This window comes from the organism of the source record quoted next, unplaced genomic scaffold (genome assembly GCF_019419815.1).
Source record: "Pyrus x bretschneideri cultivar Hongxiangsu unplaced genomic scaffold, Pyrus_bretschneideri_v1 Contig1, whole genome shotgun sequence".
NCBI classification, from domain to species: domain Eukaryota; kingdom Viridiplantae; phylum Streptophyta; class Magnoliopsida; order Rosales; family Rosaceae; genus Pyrus; species Pyrus x bretschneideri.
In genome coordinates, this window is record NW_025999390.1 from 7384706 (window position 1) to 7401775 (window position 17070).

Genomic DNA, 17070 nt, shown 5'->3' on the forward strand with positions numbered 1-17070 from the left:
ATGCACATATTCACGCTGAAATTGCAGCGAATGCAGAGCAAGGAAAAAAATGAGCATTGTCCCAATGCCACTAGAACCACACGTATTATAATATGTCTTTGTCCCCCAGTTGGCAGAGTAAGACAGGCTCCCATGTGCTGCTGTGCGTATTGTTTGCTAAAATATGTTGATATCGAAAAACTCTTACGATTTTCGTAATAAGCAAAACGAGTCAACGGGTTAAATGCAACAAAAAACTGAAACTTCTACTAAACTAACCCCAATTAATTAATAATGATTTAACCATAACAACTTTGGACAACGTCGCCTCGTGTCGGAAGCTCAGCGATTCGCGTGATTTGTAGTCATCGACTCATCGAGGTAGAAGGCTGTGATTGTAAACGGAGCAGGACTTATAGTACGAGTATATTATTTGTGTAATATTTCGCGTCGTGTTAATTGCTCTCTTGATAATGTCATACATTTACCTTACAATATAAGTACATCGTTACTGTGACATCTCATGCCGCATAAATTGCTCAATAATGTCCCAGATTTACCTCAGTAACAACATTTTTACACGTTAATTTACCACCAAATGAACATTTTAACAGCTTCTAACTTATCCAAAGAGAGAGAAGTTTTGGACTCCTATAGACGACAATGTAGCAGAAATAGATTCCGCATCTAAACGAGGAAGAAAGAGTCTTGTACTCAAACGTCTAAACAGAAATGCACGTTCAGTTTTTGTCAGCTAAAAGTTTCCAAAACTCAAAAGTCATTAATTGTAGTTCAAATGGAGTTCCAAATCCAAAGCAGAAGTTCCAACCAAGAGAAACTGCCCAAAGAAACTTGGTAACTTATGTCATCCGGCATTTTCCAAAAACAGGTCGATAAGTCAATCTAAAATCCTTCGTTCCCTTTCGGGTAAACTGATGAACTAACATGGTTTAGTACGACTCAAATGACGGGGCTGTACGTGTCTTTGAACAATATCCTGACTTGGAGCACCTCAGGTTCCACATAACAGCTTTAAGCTTAAGGTAAGGAACCGAGCAAACCCAGCCGGTGTACAAGAAAGCAATCTGTCTCACAATCTAACTACCAAATGGAGGATTAAACCCATGCAAGCAATTTTCTTGCAGGAAATACCGAAAACTTATACGCCATAAGACTAACATACCTACACGGCAAATTTAACCCGTCCTGGTCCATTAAGGGTTGGTGGATCGGATCGCATTGAGAGCACAGAACAGGTCAGTCTTGTAGGTATTAATAAGGTTTAAGATAACTTAGTTTAATTACCGTGTAAATGCGAGATAGCAGCTTGGGCCAAATTTTCTAGCTTTAACCTAACTCACTAACTTATATGCCCACAAGGAATTGGTCTTAGTCAAATAACAGCCGAATTGTCATAACTATGGTGAGAAGATAAGATGACATCTTCAAAATGCATTGACAAACTGTTGTGTGCCGCCGTGAAAATTCTCCTATGCTCCGGTGCACGGCATACACCGAGCAAAGGTATGGTTGGATCTAACGGCCAAAACCCCGGTGCACGCTATACACTCACAGAGTTGAGTCTTTTTGTCTAACCATTTCAGGAAGAAGTCTCTACTCAAACATGAGTGCAACTCAGAGAAACCAAAATGTGATCAAAGTTATAATGTAATTTTCATCCACAGCGATCCCATTGAGACAAAAAGATAACGAATATGAATAAATAAGGAGTTCCTACACAAATACAAATAAAAAGGGAAAAATTCAGAAACAAAAGACAAGGCAACTGAGATTCTTCCTCTGCTAACATACATGATTTGGCAGCATAAGCAACACTTGCAGAATCTCAAATCCCTTAAACAATACTATATATTGCTAATCATAATAAAACAGAAATCTAGAACAACATACCGGAAACCCGAATTTCCTCCGCCTTCGAATTGGACCCATTTTACGCTCTTCCACCACCTACATTCCCATTTTGTTTTTATTATCATAATCCAGCTCAAATCAGAGAAGTCCCCGGATCAAATTAAAGGGCTCGGAAAAAATCATTTCTGGGATTCATTCCTCTTCCCGATTCCTTCCCCTTCCCTCTCCTCCAAGAGCCTGCTGGCCTCCTCGTCGGGCTGCGCGGCCTTCTTCTGCGCATCCTTGGCCTTCAGAGCCCGCAATTTAGAGTGGTTGTAGTAGGCAACCCCCAAAAACGCGAGGCCGTAGCCGAACAGATTGATCGGGGTCACGGTGTCCTTGATAACGGACCACGAAAAGGCGATCAGAAGCCAATCTTTCACCACTCCGGCAACATTCATCGTCAGCGCCGAGGTCTTTCCGACGAGCAAGAACACGGCGAGATTCAGAGCAAATGCGCAAACAGAATTGGTCCCAAAAATCACGAAATCGAAATGGAAGCTCGAGGAATCACGCAGAATCGGGTACTCGACGAAGATCCAGGGGACGAAGAGGAAAGCCAGACAGCAAGGAGCCACGTAGTAGAGAGATGTTATGGGGTTGAGGGTAATGCCTTTGGATGTGAGGAGGATCTGGATCAAGACAAGGCGGGTGGCCTCGAATGCGACGGCACCGAGCTGGAGCATGACGCCCCAGGTGTCGAATCGGGCCTCTCCGTAGGCGGCGATGGCGACGCCGATGGAAATGGAGATCATGTTGACCATGGTGTCAGTCTTGAAGGACTCCTTTTTGAAGGAGACGCCAATGGAGTAGACCGCGACGGGCATGAGGGCCTTGAGCATCTGGATGAAGGAGACGGAGAGGTAGATGTAGGCGGAGTTGGAAAGCCAGAGGGAGAGGGAGTAGAGGGCGCCGATGGGGACGACGGAGGAGAGGTAGAGGTCGCGGGACATGGTGACGGGCTCGACGAGGCGGAAGACGCGGACGAGGAGGAAGGCGAGGGAAGCGCAGAAGGACATGTGGATCATGGTGAGGGAGATGGGGAAGGGCCAGTTGTACATCTTCTTGTCGAGGATGTATTTGTTGTAGACGATGACGGTGAAGGAGAGGAAGATCCAGATGGCGACGTAGGTGTAGGAGAGGAGGATCTTTTTTATCACCCCCTCGCTCAGGGAGCCACCTTTTCCCATTTTGGAGGTGGGTTTTCGCCGGTGGTGGCGGTGGCGGTGGTGGGGGAGAAAGGGAGAGAAGTGAGGAGGAGGAGCAGGAGGAAGAAGTCAGATTCAAAGTGATAGAAGAAGGCAGTGAGAGCTGGATTTTGGTGAGAGAAACGGGGGTAATATAATAATTAAAAAATATTAAATTTGGGAGCGTATCTGGTGTGGAAGTTCCATTTTTTATTTGGTGTGGGAGGGGAGGTGGTATTTAGGAGATCCTGGATCTAAGACTAGAGATCAATAGATAGATTCGAATTATTGAAATTTGATTAAACGGTTACAATTATTATAATTTTTAGAGAGTTTCATATTTGTAATTGTTAAATCAAATTTCAATGATCCCGATCCCTAAGCTTAGATCCAGGGAGGATCTGTGTCCGTGGTATTTATTTAGGCTTTTGCAGGAACAGTCTGCATTTTTGTGCAATTATGCATTTGATTTTGAGGTAGTCACGATTTTTTTGGATTTGGATTTAATTTGTACTTTTATCGTGGGATGGGAGGGAGGGTGGGGATGACAACTTTGAAACGTATATATTATTGTCGGGCTTGCATTAACTTAAAAGACTATAGTGCTAATGCTTATGGGATTTTCTGTTCATATATTATTGTCACGTATTCATTAAAAATATGTCTAACAGTCTAGTTAAATGCGAGATTTTCATTGTTTTAACTAAAAATGCAGAAAAATAATCTCTGACAGGCTAGCTAATTGACTACCAATCTTAACTATGTGAATAATAATTAGCCAAATTTAGTTAGGAGGAGACTGTTAAATTTTTGCTAAACATTAGACTATAAGATTGTATTGTTTGTAGGCTTGAGAAGAAAAAAAAAAGTTTGGGTTGTTAAGTTTAGAAAAATAATATTAAAATATTTTAACTTAAACTAAAATAGTTAGTATTGTTGGATGCGATGACTAGCCATATTAATATTTGGGTCATGTGTTAGGTACAAAAACAAAAATTTAACTAGTATTGTTAGAGATATTCTAACTAAACATTAGATATTACCATAAAAAATAAAAATATAACTAACATAAGATATTATATTTGTTTTTAGTGATGAATCTTGTGATAAATACAAAATGAAACAAGAAAATATACATTTACCATGCCAATAATAGTTCGCTTAAAAATATACACATTTAATACTACAATATGATGAAATTTTTCTTCACTTATAAATAAGATGTCTCAAACTGAATTTCATAAATAGCGTATTCAATACAAATTTCTTTCACATTTTAGTGCAAATATATCGCTATATAAAATAAAATAAAAAAAGCAGAGTAAAATCACATAGTACTATAATTTAGTAATATTACTACTGCATTTATAGAGAGATCTTATGATTGAATCTGTAAATCCGAGTTTGATACTAATTTATCCACACTATCTCTTGATGTAAATATATAAATTTGAAAGAAAAAATCATCAGAAAATATAAAAACGTCACGATCAAAATTTCTCGTGCACACAATTAAATGCCTTCCCGAAAATGAAAAAACAAACAGCGGCGAGTGTGTGAAATGAATGATGAATTGAATTGAAATGTGAGTTTCAAGTCCGAAAGAAAGGGAGCATAGATTCTGATTCAAGGAAGTTGCTTTACGCGACCTTGTATTTTGTAAGTCGTTTGAATCCTCACGTGGGCTGCACCACGTGACCTCAGTATTCGGTATTCCTATTCAATTCAATACAAAACCGCAACCGTTTTTCTCTAATTTGGGTCTGTGGGCATTCGGGTACGGGCCTTCTTTTTCATTTTTTTCCTTTTTCCTCTTCATCAGGGTTGGGTTGTTGTCGGTGAGAAATTTCCAAACAAGGGGAGGGGATATGCCGTATTGGGAGGGTTCATTGCGTTTCTTCTTCCACCTGGCCCACATAAAATAATCATTGCACTTTTTTTTTTTTTTACATTGAAATGAAATCACATTATTTTAGCGAGAGAATAAAATTTATAAGCAGATTTAAATTACAGTATTATATCTGATTTATTGTGAAGTCTAGTCTATTCCTACATTTTTTAATGTAGGCAGTATTTTTGTGTCATAAAAAAATAAAATTACAATAGAACCTGTGCGGATCCTAAAACCATACATATCAAATGTTAGCATGAGAATAGTGCTAAAAGGAACATTGTTAAACCAAATATAAAAATGATCGTAAATATATTCTAAATTTACTAATCGATCAACTTGTAATATTTTATCTCCCTGTATATATGATTAATAGAAAATGAGGAATTTGATAAAGAAGATCTCACATGTCTTCTTAAACAGTCTTGATTCTCCTTGGTATTCGAAATTGATGTTGAATTGCCTGAATTACTAATTTCCCTAATGGCTAGTCGCCCACCAAAACCCATGTTCTTTCCCCAATTATTTCATTTGAAAACTCGAACTGGATTTTGACAGGTAACCAATTTGTGATGCGGAACGATCCCAAGCGCTTCTTGGTTGTTAAGTTCTTGTCAAATTAGGATTAATAGTCAGGCAAATGTGTGTGAATTATTTGTGTTTTTCCTCTGAGTATTGCTTTCTGATATAATTCATTAATTCTAATGAAACAACTATTGAATAAAAGAGCTTAATGCAGAAGCACGTTTAAAAATGCTGAGCTGCTAGGCTGTTGAACGTGTTATATCACTTACTATAAAGTTATATAAACCTAGGGCACTATGCATCGATGAAATAAAGGGAAAATTTGAAATAGGTCAAATTTTATAGACTACCTTTTGAAATAGGTCCAATTTTTAGTGACTTTTGACTTTTGAAATAGGTCCAATTTTTAGTTACTTTGGACCCATTTCAAAAAACCCCATGAATAAATTATTTGTAAAGGTTTATAAGAGGTTGAATTATGCCTCATATTGTCAATGAGTTTTATGGTGGAATCTCAATTGTCTCCATAATATTATAGCAGGTTGACATCCACGTGTGAAGCTCAACAGTCATACATGCTCCACGTCACCCAATTTGTGTTGTCCATGCTTTTGGCTTGAACACACGTGCGAGGGGGTATGTTAGAAGTGAAGGTAAAAAGAGTCCAACATTAATGAAAAAATAAACCTTGTAAAGGCTTATAAAAGGTTAAACTACTCTCTATATTGCTAATTAGCTTATAACTATTGCGTTTTTATAAGATTTTAGGGTAGAGATTTTCATAGAAACAACGTGAAATACTAGCAAGGCCTTTTCTAATTAAGAATCTTAATTATGGATTAAAGACTTAATTATCAAGATTTTGGAGTTATTTACACTAATATTGTTCAACTTAACCACTTGCACAACCCAACAAATGATGAGTTGTCAAGTTTCCAATATAGAAATTGGTGCCTTCTCGAGACTAATATGTAACCGACCGGTCAGCCAGCACTCAAACCGTCAAACAAGTCCAAAATTTTGGACAAATGAAAGTGAAGTCTACGTTTGGACAAATGAAAGTGAAGGCTACGCCAAGAAAGTTGCAAAGCTTAATTAATTATTGCTTTGGAAATGTGTGTTTGGAGACAAGAATCCTTTGCAAAGAATGTAACTTCATGAAGTGTCAATTATGTTAGAAGTAAAATGTTTCTTCCGTTCATATTTAGAAAAGAAATGGTAGTATCCTTGGGTTAGAATTTTGGGTTACAAGCTAAATATGGTATCGTATGAGAGTTGTTAGCTTAGACTTGTAACGATTGGGAAGATGTGAATATGTGAGGAGAATACACTTTATATGATTAAATTTTTTGAGTGCTAATAATAATTATAAAGATGTAAAGAAATGTCTTACATTAGGAAGTTCAAAAAATAATAGTATAATTACTTAATTGATTTTATAAAATAGCTCAAGGCTAATCAAATTACCATACTTTGTTGTTCTCTATTCTCATTCTTGTGTTTACTAACAATCAATGATTAGAAATAAATGAGTGATTCTCATTCATCTGTTTACTAACACCAAAAGAATGATAAAAATAATGCATCTAATCTCATTCCTTCTCATGGTAAGTAAACATTAAGAGCATCTCCAACATGTGCGACTTGGTTTGGATCATTCGGCCCCCATATTTGTTTGTGTGGGTTTTGAACAAGGACAAACTACCTTGCCCACCTAGTTAGTTCTTTTGTTGGTTGTAGGGGATGGCGTGGTCTTGCTTCGTGCCCTTCAATCTCCCTTAGGCCATCCCCAACCGAGCCGACCAAAGATCTATAGGCCAAAACATAACCCGTTTTGACACAAAACTCATCTCCAATGGAGGGCTGGACCCAAAAAATTTGGGACCCACCAAGCCAAAAATATAACCAAAAGGCCAGAGGGCTGGGCAAACATAGCCAGTCAGCCAACCCTAAAAGTTGGGGCTAGTTGTGATGCTAGTTGACGTCATATAGCCTTTTTTTTAAGACAAAATTAAAAAATTCTAACTTTTTCCAATAAATACCTAAGTCATTTCCACATCATTTCTCACATCCTTTTTACCATTCCATACTATCTTACCTCATTTTAATGTATAAGTTGTTAACATGCAAGTAAAATTAAAATATTTAATAACATGAAACTTAAAACAACATTTAACGATAAGTAGCCCTCAAAATATGTCTGGAAACTTTATCTTAATATGGAAGTTTAATTCAATAAACCGACAAAATTAAAGAACAAACTTAAAATAATAAATTATTGAGGGGGCTAAAAAATAACCCGTTTTGGTTGGAGATTGTATATAGATATGGCATGACACTGTTTATTAATGAATAGTGCCAAGCCATGTTTATTTGGTTGGAGATTGTATATAATCTGGATAGAGGCCCTTCAAGAAATTATTTTTTAATGAATAGTGCCAAGCCATGTTTATATACTATATCCAACCGAGCGAGCCAAAAGGTCATAGGCCAAAACATAATCTATTTTGACACAAAACCCATCTCCAACCAAATAGGGCTATTTTTTAGCCCCCTCAATAATTTATTATTTTAAACTTGTTCTTTAATTTATTAGTTAATTGAATTAAACTACCATATTAAAATAAGTTAAGATAGTATGAAATGATGAAAAGAATGTGAGAAATGACTTAGGTATTTATACAAAAAAAAAATTAGAATTTTTTTTAAATTTCGTCTGAAAAAATAATAATTCAAATTCCAACGGCTACATGACGTGACATCAGCTAGCTGGTGTCAGGATGATGTCATGTTGCTGTTGGACTAGATTGGGTCTACCCAAATTGGGATGGCTGGTTAGCTTTCTTTGGCCAGCCTGCAAGCATTGTGGCTGATTTATGGCCTAATGGGTCCCGCAAGCCTTTTGGTCCAACTCTCGGTTGGAGACGACTTTTGTGTCAAAACGGACTATATTTTGGCCTATGACCCTTTAATGGCTCAGTTGGAGATGGCCTTACTTCCAATTATTTTCCTATGTATTTGCTTACCCTTAGTGGCTTTCTCACTCTATTGGCTTCAGCCCTGGCAATGAAATATTCCAAGTTATTAAAAAAAAAAAAAGCATCTCCAACAAATAATTTGTTAATGCACATGACAATTTGAAAATTAAATTTTTTTTATCACAATTTTGCTCCGCATATAAAAAATTTACTAAGTTTTAATAAATTAATACTCTTATTAAATATTAAATTAAGACTCTTCTTATTAAATTAAGATTCTAAGGGACCATGAGAGAGCAGAACGTTTCCTCCTATCATTGTCGCATATCTGTTTATTATCGCGACTGTCGTTATAGTCAATAAAGTTGAAACTTCTAAGAATAAAAACCCTAATAAACTTAAAAATAAAAAGAATAAAGACCCAACAGAAATTACATTTGTTTTTAGACATCGCTGTAACTCAGCAAGTAATATGACTTTATAATAGTAAATAATTTTTTGGGTGTAGAAGAATAGAAGTTAAAAAGTTAGCTACGTGGACGAGAGATTATGATAGGGCCCCTCCACAGACAAAGTGGCCTCCCTCTTCCCCACAATTGCGACCTCCCAGTTTATTTATTTTTTTTTTTTGAGATTTAAATTAAATATTAAAAAATCAAGAAACAAAAATAATGCAGAACAACGAAAATCATTTCCATGTTTCTTTGACCAGAAAATCCGTAAAGTTGTGTTTAGGTGGTCGTTTACCTATTTCGAAAGATGTTTCAGTTTTCTTGGCCTTTGCTTTTGTCACCACAATCATTTTTCATGTACTCGTTGTTTCTTTTTTCCTTAGATTTGTTAACTTTTTTTGAAAAGAAGCTTATGAGGAGGGTCCAGTTGGATGGACAAGGAACTTAAAAACACAAACCAAAGTATAAACTTTACTTAATATTGTCACAAAGTTTCATGTAATGTTGGGAAAAAAAAAATTGTTCAATTTCTCATGTGTGTATGTCTATAATTGTAACATATTTACTTATCATGAATGAGAGATATAGGAAGTCAGAAAACTTAAGAGTAACGAAATGAATGAGAATCATATTATTTATTACTCCTAGTTTATTTCATTTCTGGTTTTGAAAGCATGGAATTACTGATTTTAGGGTAGGTTTAGTAAAATTGGGTTTTCTAATGATTTTTCAATATTCAAGTGTTGAACTAATCAATTTTAAAAAATGGTGAGTCAATAAAGTTGAAATCCGAGTGATGTGATGGGTTTACAAGAGTGTCAATTCTGTTTCACAATCAAGATTTAGTTTTTCATCATTTAAATTAGTTGCCAAATTATTATTTATATGTTAGTTGAAGAAAGTCGAAAGTTGGAATGAATTAGTCTTCTTAGACCATCTCCAACCGAAGGATCTAGAGTGTTAGAAGGCCGAAAAACGTCTTAAAACTGTCTCCAACCAAGAGCTAGGTCAAAGGCCTCGTGGGCCCCATTGGACAAACAAGGGCCAAAGGGCCAACCGGCTAGCCCAAATGAGCCAGCCAGCCAGCCCCAGGCCAGGCCATAAATTTGAGCATTTCTGTCGGATATAACTAACAGGAATGCTAGGCCAAATTTCAAATGCAACGGCTAGCTGACGCCAGTTATCGTTGGATTCTTTTTTTATTATTATTATTTTGGGCCAAATTTTTAATTTTTAATTTTTTAAATTTCTCATTTTTTTTTCTATAAATACTTGAACTACTGATTCACCATTCTTCACAAAATTTTCACCATTCCTACACTACTTCAATTCTCATATTTTCTTACCTCTTTCAAAAATATTCCCTTCAATTCTTTCAATAATTTCCAAATGGCCTCATTTGCAATAAAAGGTAGGGCTTGGACCCGAAAAGAAGATGAAGCTCTTTGCAGGGCTTATAGATAGGTGTCGGAAGATAGTGTGAGGTGGAGTTCTCAAACAAGTGAAGGTGTTTGGATTTGAGTGTCCAAAAAATACTTAGAGTTCTACGTAGGCACCACTCCATTGAATATCCGAAACCACAAGAGTTGTTCTTCAAGATGGAAGAAACATCTTCACCCAAGTTTGAACAAATGGCATCAAGCACTGTTAGCAGCCGCAAGTAGACATGAAAGTGGTGCATACTGTTACGACGAAGTAAGTGTTTTTGCAATTTATTTTAAATATTTAATTATATTACATTTAATTTCATGAATTATTTTCCTTTAATTTTTGTAAATATATTTAATTTCATAAATTAATTTTCTTTAATTTTTGTAATTATATTTTCTAGGTACGCCAAGCGGAGGAATTGTATATGAAGGGCAGCTCGAAACCCTTTCAGTTTTACAGTTGTTGGGAAATTTGTAAAGGGTGGGTGTTATTTGAAGATCCACCTCAACATAGAGTAGGTCCTACACCGGTGTTCGGAACTACATCCTCAGCTGTAGATATAGATGAAGATGGATCTCCTACCATTCAACAAATAAGGGTAGAAAATCTGTCTTCAGGTGAAGGTTCCATACCTAGGGCTATGGGACGAAACAAGGCCCAAAGGTTGAAGGAAAAGGGCAAGGCAAATGATGATTATGTTGCTCTACATGAAGTGGCAGCCTTGTTGCGATTCATGGCAGAGCAAAATGCCATTGCCGCGGAAGAAAGGAACCGTAGGCATGAAGAACGGGCCAAACAAATACAAGAAGAGATGGATGATAAGAATATGGAAAGAAACACTTTGAATTACACTTCATTGAGTAAGGCTTATTTTGATAGGAAAAAAAAAGAAGATATTATAACCCGACGGCAGTTGTTTACCTCTGACTACACTTTTACAATGGCGGATGATAAAGATGATGTTGATTATGGATATTAAATTTAAGTTGTTGTAGTTGTAAAATATAAGTTAATATTGTTTTTAAATATAAGTTGTTGTTGTTTTGAAATTTAAGTTGTTGTAGTTTTTAAATTTAAATAATAAATTATGTTTTGCATTATGACATTTTGACCCTCGGTTGGAGATTGAGGCAAATATGGTGATGTACTGTTCATTAAAAATATTAATATCTTGGAAGGTCAAAGGGCTAAAACGAACTCTCTATTGGAGATAGCCTTAGTTCTTATAGACTCTATCCTCTTTTTATTTTTGGTGAAAATAGACTCTATCCTTTTTGGGCAAGTAAATATGTTATATTACTAGGGCGAGCCATGCTACGATTTAGGTATTATCTCTAGGAGATGCGGTCCTCGTATGTAATTAAAAAAAAGGCCATGTTTAGAGGCACCAAGCGTTTGTAGTCCAACGGTTAGGATAATTGCCTTCCAAGCAATAGACCCGGGTTCGACTCCCGGCAAACGCATTTTTGCATTATTACGTGGGCAAAATCTTCCAGTTTTCATTAGCTATAAGCGATTGTAGCTCTATTATTTATATTATTACGTAGGCAAAATAATTCTCTTTTCTTGTCAAAAACAGAAACAAATAAAACAAAAAATAATCCACCACGGCTGGAAGTTGAACCAAGATTTTACAAATTTTCCAGTTTTAATTTGCTACAACGAATTCTTATTCCATTATCTTCAATTATTTACATTATTACGTAGGCAAAGTAGTTTTCTTTTTCTGTTCAAAAATATTTTTTCGTTGCTGGGAGTCAAACCTAGGTTAGACAAATTTTCCAGTTTTAATTTGCTACAACGGATTATTGCATCTTCAATTATTTAATTTATATTATTACGTAGACAAGTAGTTTTCTTTTTTTGTTAAAAAGATAAGCGAACTTTTTCTTTTTCTGTAAAAAAGATAAGCAAATAAAACAAAAAATAATTTTTGCTGCTGGGAAGTGAACCCAAATTAGACAAATTTTCCAATTTTCATATGCTACAACGAATTGTTGTTTTATTATCTTCGATTACCTTATTTATATGATTACGTAGGCAAAATAGTTTTTATTTTTATTTTTTTATAAATTATTTATTTTATAGTATTGCATAGGCAAAATAATTTTCTTTGTTTTGTCAAAATGATAAACAAACAAAACAAAAGATAATTTTCCACTACTAGTCACTAGTAGAAAAACATGTTTGCGCGACGAAGAAAATTTTGTAGTGCAAAGTCCGTTTGCGCGACGTATAACACAAAACGTCGCGCAAACGTACTTTGCGCGACGAATAAAGAGTTGTGCAAAACGGTTTTGCGCGACGCAGGTGGGCATACGTCGCGCAAAACTGCTTTGCGCGACGCCGTCATTCGTCGCCAAACTTTTGACGCCAAACCAAGAAGGTTTACCGCGTTTTTCGTTGACTTTGCGCGACGTAGGTCCTCATGTGTCGCGCAAAACAGCTTTGCGCGACGTAGGATCTTATGCGTCGCGCAAAACATCTTTGAGTGACAAAGACTGGCGTCGCGCAAAGATGTTTTGCACGACGTATGCCCACCTGCGTCACGCAAAGCCGTTTTGCACGACGCAGGGCACGAACGTCGTGCAAAGTCTTTTTTTTTTTTTTTTCTTGGTGTTCTTGCATTGCCTTTTTCTTTGTGGTATCCACTTGTGTAAATGTTTTAAATTGATGATCGAATTAGTTCATTATATTTATATAGGGTTAAAGAGTGTAGTTGTAAAAAATCATCAAAATCGGAGTTAAAATAACCGTTAAATCATGATTTTTCATTTATAGCCGTCAAAAAGGTTTGTCCCCTTACCTAATTTCTGCATGTTTGTTTTTTGTGATTTTTGGCGTACACGATCTCGAAGCATATACAAACAAGTTTGACGGTTGGATCGTTGAAACTAGTTTCGTACAATGCGTTTCCCATCAAAACATTAGATTCACTAACAATTGGAGTTTATTTATACTTTCATTAAGTATAACATAAGATTTTGTGGTATCCACTTGTGTAAATATTTTAAATTGACGATCGACTTAGTTCATTGTATTCATATAGGATCAAGGAGTGTAGCTTTAAAAAATCATCAAAATCGGAGTTAAAATAACCGTTAAATCGTGCTTTTTCGTTTATAACCGTTGAAAAGGTTTGTCCCATTGCTTGACCTTTGCATCTTTGTTTTTTGGGATTTTTGGCATACACGATCTCGAAGCATATACAAACAAGTTTGACGGTTAGATTGTTGAAACTATTTCTGTACAATGCGTATCTGATCAAAACATTAGATACACTAACAATTGGAATTTATTTATACTTTCATTGAGTATAACATAAGATTTTGTGGTATCCACTTGTGTAAATATTTTAAATTGACGATCGACTTTGTTCATTGTATTCATATAGGATCAAGGAGTGTAGCTTTAAAAAATCATCAAAATAGGAGTTAATATAACCGTTAAATTGTGCTTTTTCATTTATAGTCGTCGAAAAGGTTTTTCCCGTTACTTGATCTCTGCATCTTTGTTTTTTACGATTTTTGGCGTACACGATCTCGAAGTATATACAAACAAGTTTGACGGTTAGATCGTTGAAACTAATTTCGTACAATGTGTTTCCCATCAAAACATTAGATTCACTAACACTAGGAGTTTTTTTATACTTTCATTAAGTATAACATAAGATTTTGTGGTATCCACTTATGTAAATATTTTAAATTGACGATCAAATTAGTTCATTGTATTCATATAGGATCAAGGAGTGTAGCTTTAAAAAATCATCAAAATCGGAGTTAAAATAACCGTTAAATTGTGCTTTTTTGTTTATAGCCGTCGAAAAGGTTTGTCCCGTTACTTGATCTCTGCATCTTTGTTTTTTACAATTTTTGGCGTACACGATCTCGAAGTATATACAAACAAGTTTGACGGTTAGATCGTTGAAACTAATTTCGTACAATGCGTTTCCCACCAAAACAATAGATTCACTAACACTTGAAGTTTTTTTATACTTTCATTAAGTATAACATAAGATTTTGTGGTATCCACTTATGTAAATATTTTAAATTGACGATCGAATTAGTTCATTGTATTCATACAGGATCAAGGAGTGTAGCTTTAAAAAATCATCAAAATCGGAGTTAAAATAACCGTTAAATTGTGCTTTTTTGTTTATAGCCGTCGAAAAGGTTTGTCCCGTTACTTGATCTCTGCATCTTTGTTTTTTACGATTTTTGGCGTACACGATCTCGAAGTATATACAAACAAGTTTGACGGTTAGATCGTTAAAACTAATTTCGTACAATGCATTTCCAATCAAAACATTAGATTCACTAACACTTGGAATTTTTTTATACTTTCATCAAGTATAACATAAGATTTTGTGGTATCCACTTGTGTAAATATTTTAAATTGACGATCGACTTAGTTCATTGTATTCATATAGGATCAAGGAAGAAACTGGTGCGAGACAAGTTGTCGGTTAGTAAATTAATTTTTAGCCCTTATCATTTTTTTTTTAAATTTTGTTTACAAATATTATAAACCAAAGTATATTATCTTAATATTATTAAATTTCTTAATATTATTTTATTGTTTTTCATATTTGTAGGTCAATTTTGATGTTAAGGACTTATCCCCTGAGGTCAGTGCCTACTTAGAGGGGACCTTAGCAAACCGGTACAAAGATTGGAAGAGCGCTTTTCACACGCATTTTCAGCTATGGGATGATCCGGAGATTGCTCGCCTAGAGGGTTGCCCAAACGAGTTGAGGGACCGGCCAGAGGATTGGGAGTGGCTCTGTAAACATTTTATGGATCCAAAATTTGTGGTATGTACATAATACTTTAATAATAATTTACTGTTTTTGTTATCTTTTTAAGCTTTTTTTAATAATTTCATTCAAATAATCGCACTAACATGTATATTGTATGTTTAACAGAAGAAATCTATTGCTGGCAAGAAAGCTCGGGACTCAAAGACACTTCTCCACCATTCCGGTTCGAAGCCCTTTTTGTATAGGCTTGAGGCACGACGTCAGGTAAAAGTATATTAATTTTTAAATTTTATACATTTTATTCTTTATTATTGACTAATAAAATTTACTTAATGATTTTTTTTAGGAGGGTTCTAAGTTCCCACAGATTGACTTGTTCAATGACGTTTACGTTCGACCCGGCAATGAGACCGCTAAGGAGCTTCATGTAAGTATATGTAATTCTTATTATTCTTATTTTTACGAATCGTTCAAATATTATTTATATTTTGTTATTGAACATTATATGTTTTTTCTTTATTATTACAGGATGTTATGGTGGAAAAGTCCACTGCTGTTCTCCAAGAAGCAACATCCCAGCTTCCCCCGGAGACCCTGATTGAGGACGTCAATGTACCCGAGGATGCAGATATTCAGATCGTGACTGAGGTCTTCGATCAGAAGTTGGGTCGTCGTTATGGCAAGGTTGTTCGATGTATGGGGAAGGCGGGGGTTCGTGAGACGGGTGCCTCCTCTTCCAGATCGTCCACAGGAGAGGTCAATGCCTTGAAGGAGGAAGTGTCAACCCTAAAAGGTCAGCTTGCGGCCCAGGGCGAGCACATTAGGGCCCAGGACGAGAGGATGAGTATGATTGTACAAGCTTTAGCGATGTCCAGCCTCCAGATCCCGATGCCAACACGTGATGTTGCTCCACCTTCAACTTCCCAGCCACTTCACCCAGTTGATACCTAGTAGCATGATGTATCCTAGAAGACTAGTAGTTTTTTTTGTTTTGTTTTTGGACATCTTGTGTGTACATTTTTATATATTTTATAATTAAATATTTTTTCTTGGTTTAATAATTATTGTTTAGAATTTCATTACAATATTTATTAAAAATTAAATAAAAAAACTTCTTTGGCCAAAAAAAAAAGAAGGGTTTGCGCGACCTAGGTTCTTAGTTGCGAAAAAAGGGTTTGTGCGACGAAGAAGTGATATGCGTTGCGCAAAACCACTTTGCGTGACCCAGGTTCTTAGTTGCGCAAAGTTGTTTTGCGCGACACAGGACCTAGGTTGCGCAAAGTGGTTTTGCATGACGCAGGAAATTCGTCGCGCAAACCCTGCTTTCACGCACTTAGCGCAACGGTGAATGCGCGACGAACGTCCGTTGGGCTAATTTTTGCACGACCTTTTTTTGACTTTGCGCGACGAAAGTCCTGCGTTGTGCAAAACCTCTTTTGTACTAGTGAGTAGTTGAACCCAGATTGGACAAATTTTCCAATTTTCATTTGCTACAACGGATTGTTGTTCTATCATCTTCAATTTTTTTCATTTATATTATTATGTAGGCAAAGTAGATTTTTTTCTGTCAAAAAGATGAACAAAAAAATAATTTTCTGCTGCTGAGAGCCAGACCCAGATTAGACTATTTTTTTCAATTTTAATTTGCTACAACGGATTGTTTTTCTAATATGTTCATTTATTTTGTTTATATTATTACGTAGGTCAGCTACTTTACTTTTTCTGTCAAAAAGATAAACAAATAAAACAAAAAATAATTTTCCGCTGCCGGGAAGGGAGGAAGTGGTGGTGGGGAAAATAGTGGGTGGGCAAGCTAAATTAGGATGCGGGACATGGAAAGAACAGAGAGGAAATCTGAGGTGGAGATGGAGGGAAGGGGAGACCGATCGAGTTGCACAAGGAGAGAGAGAACAAAAAGGAAAATGATAGGGGGGGGAGAGATGAAAAGCGAAAAAAA

The 17070-nt window shown here is 36.0% G+C and overlaps 2 protein-coding genes and 1 non-coding gene across 3 annotated transcripts; 2 read left to right on the forward strand and 1 right to left on the reverse strand.

Annotated features, from left to right (window-relative positions):
* Positions 1-1672: 1672 nt before the first annotated feature.
* On the reverse strand, positions 1673-3164 carry LOC125476572 (probable sugar phosphate/phosphate translocator At5g25400). Its single transcript, XM_048582856.1, has one exon. It carries the CDS (start codon positions 3078-3080, stop codon positions 2031-2033), a length of 1050 nt encoding a protein of 349 aa, XP_048438813.1. The 5' UTR covers positions 3081-3164; the 3' UTR covers positions 1673-2030.
* Positions 3165-10312: 7148 nt separating this feature from the next.
* On the forward strand, positions 10313-16064 carry LOC103946802. Its single transcript, XM_048565778.1, has 7 exons — positions 10313-10334; positions 10852-10971; positions 14784-14818; positions 14949-15167; positions 15279-15377; positions 15460-15540; positions 15642-16064. Exons 1-7 carry the CDS (start codon positions 10313-10315, stop codon positions 16062-16064), a joined length of 999 nt encoding a protein of 332 aa, XP_048421735.1.
* Positions 11746-11817, forward strand: TRNAG-UCC. Its single transcript has one exon. It is a non-coding gene; the product is annotated as a tRNA-Gly (tRNA).
* Positions 16065-17070: the final 1006 nt, after the last annotated feature.

Bases quoted from the DNA above. Each gene is read 5' to 3' on its own strand.
- LOC125476572 (XM_048582856.1), bottom strand. From the start codon at position 3,080: ATGGGAAAAGGTGGCTCCCTGAGCGAGGGGGTGATAAAAAAGATCCTC.
- LOC103946802 (XM_048565778.1), top strand. From the start codon at position 10,313: ATGGCCTCATTTGCAATAAAAG. The intron at 10,972-14,783 runs GTGAAGGTTCCA...GTATTCATATAG, and splicing joins GGTAGAAAATCTGTCTTCAG to GATCAAGGAAGAAACTGGTG. The intron at 15,378-15,459 runs GTAAAAGTATAT...GATTTTTTTTAG, and splicing joins GGCTTGAGGCACGACGTCAG to GAGGGTTCTAAGTTCCCACA.